We start from the raw sequence: 7,774 nt of genomic DNA on the forward strand, positions 1-7,774 counted from the left end.
ATGAATTAATTCTAGAGGTTCAGTTTTCCTTTCAACCGATTAAAATGGAGCCTTAGTTAGTTTCGCTTCTACACAAATTTCACATTTATGATTAAGATTAATTTCAAACTTTGGTATATAATCTAAACCAATTAATCTATGCAAAGTATCAAAATTCACATGTCTTAATCTATCATGCCATAAATTCGACTCAAGAATATAAGTAAAATATGTGTTATTCTTATTCATAGCAACTTTCAGTACAACTGTCATTACATTCAATTTAAAGAGACCATCATTCATGTATCCCTTACCAACATACATACCACTCTTTGTTAATACAAATTTATCAAACTAAAAAGCAAGCCTAAAACCATTTTTACTTAATAAAGAACCAGAAACTAAATTCTTCCAGATGTCAGGTACATGCAGTACGTTGTTGAAGGTCAGTTATTTCCCTGATATCATCTTCAAGATCACCTTTCCTTGTCCAACCACAGTAGAAGTAGAAGAATTTCTCATGAAAAGCTGTTCACCATTTGCAGCCTCATTGTAGGTAGTGAACATCTTCTTGTCCGCACATATGTGACGAGTTACTCTAGTGTCAACCCACTACTCATTAGGATTTCCAACCAGATTAGCCTCAGATACAACAACAGAGAGGTTGATGTCATTCACTTCGTCAGAGATGTAATCTAGTTCAGTTACATTGGCTTGATTGGAAGTTTTCTTGCTTGTACTTCCACTATCCTTCTTAAGACGGCGGCAATCAAAAGCTCGATGTCCAGTCTTGCCACAGTTATAGCATTTTCCTTTGAACTTCTTGTTACCATTGTTGTCGCCTTGTTTAGGACTATTTCCAGTAAACTTTATCTTTTTGTTATATGGTTTATGAACTTGTTCAACCATATTAACCTTCGACTCAATGGGATTTTTCTCATTCTTCTTTTCAGTCTTACGGTTATCTTCCTCAATTTTCAAGCCTCGTTTGGCAAGTGCCCATTTTAGCTAAAAAGTCAAAAAGATACTAAAAAAATCAAAAAGCCAACAACCATATCAAAAAGTTAAAGATTCCATTTTTTCTCTATTTTTTGCACATCTTTTTGTAAAAAGCTAAAAAATATCCCAAACATACTAATTTTTTTTACATCACATTTTAGCCAAAAAGTCAAAAAATTACTAAAAAAGCCTGTTCCCAAACGAGGCCTCAGTCTTACAATAAGTTCATCCATGGTCATCTCTTTGCGTTTATGTTTTAAATAATTTTTGAAATCTTTCCAAACCGGTGGTAACTTTTCCACTAAAGCAGCAACTTGGAAAGACTCGCTCAGAGACATACCCTTAGAATGAATATCATGTAAAATTAATTGAAAACTTTGAACTTGAGAAATTACCGTTTGGGAGTCTACCATAACGAAGTCTAGAAATTTACTAACGACAAATTTCTTCGTGCCGGCATCCTCTGTCTTGTATTTCTTCTCCAAAGAATCCCACAATTCTTTTGCTGACTTCAAAGGACTGTAAACATTATAAAGCATTTTGTCAAGGCCATTGAGAATGTAATTTCTGCACAGGAAATCTGAATGTTTCCAAGCATCTACAGCGGCAACAACTTGCCGATCACTTTCACCCTCTTTAAGTGCTGTAGCCTCTTCATGGAGAAACCAGGCCAAATTTAGAATTGTAAGATAGAACAGCATCTTCTACTGCCATCTCTTAAACTCAGTACCGTTAATTTTTTTTGATTTTTCTCCATGATTTATTGGTACATGAACATGGTTCTAGATAGAGACCAGTGTTGGTGTAACAATCGGAGTACTACTTCCAGTTGCAGTTTCAGTTGCAATAGCCATAATCTCTGATTACAAAAAATCAGAAAAAATTAAAACACAAATTAATTTTCTAGTTACTAAAACCAAAAAATAAATTATAAAACAAAATAATTTTGTTTTCCTTGTTACTAAAACTAGAAAAAAAAAATACCACAATAATTTTCTGTAACACAAATTAATATTCTGCAATTGTTAATAACACCAGTATATTACTACTAGTTGTCAAAGAAAAGAGACAATATATTCCTACTATCTGTCAAATAGCATAAACCACTATTTGTTTTTCCAACCAGAATGTCTTTATGAAATCACATAAAATTAAATACAATGAAGATATCAAAAATAAAATCTGTCTTAAGATTGTTGGACAATCTTCACTGTATTTAAATAAATTAATTCTGTTTTTGTACTTAACAACAAACAGAAAATAAAAGAAATAAAGGAAATGAGAGAAAAATGTTTGATTACAAAAATCAAACTAGAAATAGAATTAAATAAATAAAAACAAATTTTATTTTATTACAAAAACAAAATTAAATTCTGATATAAATAAATAATAAAAACAGAAAATAAATGAATAACTTACTTGATTATTATTCTGATCAAGTCCAGTGTTTGACACTGTGTCTTTAAAACAGATTCGTCCTCTCCACGGTGCTTTTAGAATATGGATATCTATTTCCCAACATGAAATAATCAACAACAAATATATGCAGCACTACAATATATTTGTACAACGAACACACTAAGTGTTTTATACTCTTTCTCACAAAATTAAATGCAACAAAATGAAGAATAAATTTGCAGAGGTGAAGTACGAAATTTCTGAATATTAAAACATCAAATGATTTGTAGCAAAAGATGGACGAAAATTGGTGAATAAATTCATCAAATGAAGGCTGTCTATTTATAGATGTAGTGGTGGCTATTCAATTTGAATTAAACAGGTGCTAACCTGTTTTGAACAAGTATGAAACCTGTTTGGTTTTAAATTAAACAGATTTAAATCTGTTGGGTTCAAAATTCAAACAGATAAAAACGGGAAGGGATCTGTTTGGGTGTACAGAAAAATCGAACCAGTTTATTTTCGGATTAATTTGAATTTTGAATTTTATTTTACCAAAAAAAAAAATTAAATTCAAATGTTTTTCGCCCAAAAAGATAGGTATTGGGCCAGATAAGCCCAACCCAACCTCACACCACGCACCTGTACCCAAGCCTGCCCAACCGACCGGACGGACGGCGGCGTGTGCGCGCACGTGGTGATTTTTGGGTCCAATGGGTCTTTCCCATTTTGCCCATAATCTCTTCCTTCTACAAACTTGGGTACCCCTTGGGGCACACCCCAAGTACCAATCCTAAACTTTATAAACCCATTCAAAACTTCCCACCAAATCAATGCGGGACAAGCCCTATTCAAACCTTAAGGAATTTCCACTAAAACTCCACTTCCATGGAGCTCACTTTGGCTTCAATTTCCCATTCACTCGATAATGATTTTGAGCAACCAAATATACCATGTGAATCACAACATGACATAGAACGTGTTACCACTTAGACCTGCGAAAATCGACGCTCGAGTCCCACTCAAATAATAGACCAAAGTTATGAAAAAATTCTGATTAACCCAGAATTTTTCCAACCATTTCCAACACTTTACTCATATTTCTCCTCTACAAAAGAATTTGTCTTAACAAACTATATAGCGTCAAATTCTACACATATATTAGCTATGCCATAAAGACGTCAGATACAAAATTATCTATTTTTAAAACAGGAATTATAGTTCTACACATATATTAGCTATGACATAAAGACGTCAGATACAAAATTATCTATTTTTGAAACAGGAATTATAGTAGATCTTTTACCCCCTTATCTCAGTGGAGGAAAAATCAGATTATTCGGGGAGCTGGGGTGGGTAAAATGTTGCCAAAGCTCATGAACTGAGGTTTTCATCTCCAACATCACTAATGCCAAACTAGAATCATAATTAACTGCGGCCCACCCTCTGTTGTTTACAAAGGCAAAAGTCATTTTAATAACTGCAGAATACACAACAGAAGCTTCCAAAAATAAACAAGGGGAAATATCAAATAAGTCCTATTTTCATGAAATATTATGGGAAAAGAAGAATTTATTGGAAAATTCACAATAAATAAATAGATAAAATAGAAGAAAGAAAATAGCATGCATAAGCCAACACAATCAAGACCTACGATATGAAGGTAAAGAAGAAGGAATGATTACATGAGTAAATTGAATGCTTCTACATCTGATCACATTGCAAGACAACAGTGTAAAGCTAAAGAAAAATCTGTCATGAGTATAGTACCTAATAACAACGAAATATCTCAAGATGTAACGAGAGAAGTGAAAATTGGATAAAATGCGTCATTTCATGTAGAAAAAGCCGCTCCATTTATGTGACGTACACTATTATTGAAGGTCATCATGGCAAATATACATGGAAGTGGAACTGAAAAAATTACATCCATCTATACGTGCACAAAAATATTTTTAGAGTTCAATGCCAGAAGCACAAGATATAGCATAAAGTAAGGATGCAGATTCAAATTGAAGCCTATTACTCAATTCTGATGTGAGTGTTCTTCAAAGGCCACGTTTTGTACACCTATAAGCCAACTTATTTAGCTTATTTGCTTAAAAAAAAAAAAAGAAAAAGAAAACTAACTAATGGTGTTCAGATGCAATTTTAAATTATAATGGGTTCGTTTGGTTTGTATTTCTGAAAAATTTTTGGGAAATTTTCTCTACAAATAAGTTTTTAAAAGTAATCAAACCAAACAAATTTTTCCAAAAAAATTTCTCAAAACTTGTAAACCAAATAAGTTTTCCAAACAAATCTCTCTCTCATACACATCAAATCAATCACTTTTTACAAAACTCTCTTTTAAAATAATTTTCCAAAACATCTTTTGAAAAAAACCAAACCAAACAACTTTTTGTACTTTTTATCTCTAAAACACATCTCTCAAACACAAACCAAACATACCCAATATATTTGACATTTTCAACTTATTTGACCCAAAAAGTGAGATTTTTAAAGCTATAATTTGTAGCCTTTTCAGCTTATTTGGACTTCTAAAACATGTATGGACATGAAAGTCCTATCTCTTTCATCATAATTATAACTTTTGAGGTCATTCTAGATATTTGCATAACGAAAACCTTATGTAACATCTTATTTAACCAAACATGTTTAACTTCTATAACCAATTGTTAAAAGCTACACCAAACTGATTTACAATTTATTTAAAAAACAATTAAGCTTATAATCTCAAAAAAATTATAACCATAAAAGTTAACATATAAGTGATAACCAAGCAGGCCCAAAATAACCTCCTCAAATAATGGAGCTACAAGTAAACAATCCTGTTGTCAAAATTCTCTACATGGTACATCCCACTCAAACAAAAACTACAAATTACTTCTAGCAGGATCAGCCATACCAAGGTGTTCATGAAGCTTTGGATCAACAGCTTTCATTATTCCTACAAGTGTACTCAACTGAGATTGCACCCCCTACAGAATGTGCATTGGACCTGAAATTTTCCCTCTTTCAAACAAAAAGCAGGGAAATGAGTGCTAAACCCAAGAAAAAGTCTGAAAGATGAAAAGCACTATGACTTACAGTTAAGAAATTAAGATGCAACTTTGAGAGGAAAAGCAACAAAATCAGGTAACCTTGTCCTAAATAACAAGTTTGGTAAACGTGATATACTTGAGTAGTCAGGGTCTGTAGTAAAAAAAAAAACTAAAGAAGAACCTCCAAAGTTCCCTAATTATTGCATACACGTAAACCAACCACAACCTAGAAAAATGTGAGGCATTCCCTTAAGAGTTTGCCATCCACTTGGCCTGTCAACAAAAAGCTAGAAATCAGAGCTGAAGTTAACAATTCTACCTAACAAAACCTTAGTCCTACTAATTGCAGGCATGGCCTGATTTCGTTTGACCATTTTGTGCTATGGAGAAACAACTACTATGAAATAGTAGGACTTCTACACTCCAGGTGTTCAGGAACTAGCTATGCAATAATGCTGATATCCCAAAAATTGGAACCAAAAGGCAAAAAAAGTATACCCATCCCACTGGTATTCACTAAATACCAAACCCAACTAACTCAAGTAACTGCTTTTCACTAAAACAAATTAATTCTACATTCAAGAATGAAGGAGCAATTACGTAAAGTAGGCGGTTGGGTTACATTATTAGTTTTAATAACAATGTCACCTTTGATAATGAAAATAGATGCATACCAATCTGCGCATTGCCCGCTCAAAACACCAAAAGGCGTCTGCTTCGTTTTCCATAAGAATAACCATTGGAGAGCAAATATCATTCATTCCTGTCCAAGGAAAAAAGTGTGAAAACCATTGAAAATACCTAAATGAAAATACCTAAACATAAAACAGTTTCAGCATAACTGCCCTTGGCTTCAGGTGAACTCGCCTTGAACATATCCAATAGAATTATCAACCCAAGCATAAATGGCAAGAATGTTCCAAAGTTTCGTCTGATTGGCTTCACTCTCATAAAAGACGAGCACGATCGGTGCATATAACATCCAAACCTACATCCCAAATTTCACCAGTCATGTTATGAAGAACGGGAAGTCAATGAAAAGATTATTACCAACAATAAAATCACCCTAATAGAATATGCATTAGAATACTGGTGGTGAATTCAAATGTAACAAGGACACTCCTAGTTTAGTATTTTGGCACCAATATGGCAATTCAATATGCCCTGGGGTATCCTTTTGACACTCAAAAGATGCATCCACGTATCTATAAATTATTTACAAGTAGAAACTACTTAAGGGCAATGTTATCCACAATCCAATTTAGGATTACTTACAATAACACATTGCAGTGGTGTTAAAGAAGCAAAAAAGGTGAAGTGAACAGTGCAGTACCACAATAACAAAAAAAATAAAAAATAAAAAATGGAATAATTTTACTGAAGAATCAGTTTTGCACCAGTTACAAACCAATTTGATGCAAGCCAAGCTTCCACTGAGTCACTTTCTTGTCTAAACCAGTAATTTTCTGAGCATATGGAAAGTTTCTGGCTGGGCATATTGAAATGGGTAATTTTTTCATTTTGCTCGATTTGCTTTGACAGCAGGAAAAACTCGACCCAATGAGCCAAATACTTATTAGGGCATCTCCAACATACTCAAAATTTTACTTAAAAAAAAAAAAGAATTTACTCCCTAAACAGAGAATAAGAGAAAGTGAAACTAGGGACCAATAATTATCAAAAGGCTCACATAGAGTAAACAAAATTAAATAGGAATGCAAATAAGAAGCAAAATCTACCAAAATAAGAAGGAGAAAGGAAAAATCTACCAAAATCTGTAAAACAAGCAAACTAAAAAAAAAATAGCAGAACTCACAGAGTTTTTATCAAAACTTCAGCGAGCAGAGAAGATGCGACGACGATCAACAAGGCTATTAGCGACAGTGGTGACTGGCAAGGATACTAAAGGTGACGGCGATGGCGATCGAAGTAGTGGAAGAGCAAGAGATGAGTGCGGCGTAGTTGAGGAGCAAGAGATGAGTGAGACAAATGTTGAGATGAGGGGCAGGTGTGTTAGGGTTTATAAAGAGTAATGGTAGGGACCGAAATATTTTACCAAAATTTTATCAAATGTCTTATATGGGGTAGGACTCACACAATATGAATCTTATGTGAGTCTCACATCCATGTAAGACATTTGATAAAATTTTTGATAAAATTTTTGGGGCTTCTACCATTTTTGGTTTATAAAATAGCAATTGACGATTATTTGGACAAAAAGTTTATTTCTAGTAAAGGGATCTTAGTCTTTTAATTTTTAATTTATTTTGAATTAAACAAATTTAATCAATATATTTTGATAAAATCGCGGTTAAATCAACGAATCGATCAAATGAAAAATGATTTAACCTAAT

At 33.1% G+C, this 7,774-nt stretch overlaps 1 protein-coding gene across 6 annotated transcripts; it reads right to left on the bottom strand.

Moving 5' to 3' along the window:
* Positions 1-218: 218 nt before the first annotated feature.
* Positions 219-7,447, bottom strand: LOC145822864 (uncharacterized). 6 transcript variants are annotated; one of them, XM_082921243.1, is made up of 7 exons: positions 7,237-7,447; positions 6,288-6,408; positions 6,095-6,183; positions 5,285-5,391; positions 2,398-3,822; positions 1,374-1,837; positions 219-987 (listed from the first exon to the last, which is right to left on the bottom strand). In XM_082921243.1, the coding sequence occupies exons 6-7, from the start codon at positions 1,677-1,679 to the stop codon at positions 592-594; spliced, it is 702 nt and encodes a 233-aa protein (XP_082777369.1). In that variant the 5' UTR covers positions 1,680-1,837; positions 2,398-3,822; positions 5,285-5,391; positions 6,095-6,183; positions 6,288-6,408; positions 7,237-7,447; the 3' UTR covers positions 219-591. The 6 variants fall into 6 exon arrangements, with proteins under 6 accessions (XP_082777369.1, XP_082777373.1, XP_082777372.1 ...); XM_082921247.1 differs by lacking the exon at positions 5,285-5,391 and having other exon boundaries at positions 2,398-2,486; XM_082921246.1 differs by lacking the exon at positions 5,285-5,391 and having other exon boundaries at positions 2,398-2,529.
* Positions 7,448-7,774: the final 327 nt, after the last annotated feature.

This window comes from Camellia sinensis, chromosome 3, assembly GCF_055761805.1.
Source record: "Camellia sinensis isolate YWXY chromosome 3, ASM5576180v1, whole genome shotgun sequence".
NCBI classification, from domain to species: Eukaryota; Viridiplantae; Streptophyta; class Magnoliopsida; order Ericales; family Theaceae; genus Camellia; species Camellia sinensis.

Bases quoted from the DNA above. Each gene is read 5' to 3' on its own strand.
- LOC145822864 (XM_082921247.1), bottom strand. From the start codon at position 1,679: ATGCTGTTCTATCTTACAATTCTAAATTTGGCCTGGTTTCTCCATGAA. The intron at 988-1,373 runs GTAATTTCTCAA...TTGACTTTTTAG, and splicing joins TTATGGTAGACTCCCAAACG to CTAAAATGGGCACTTGCCAA.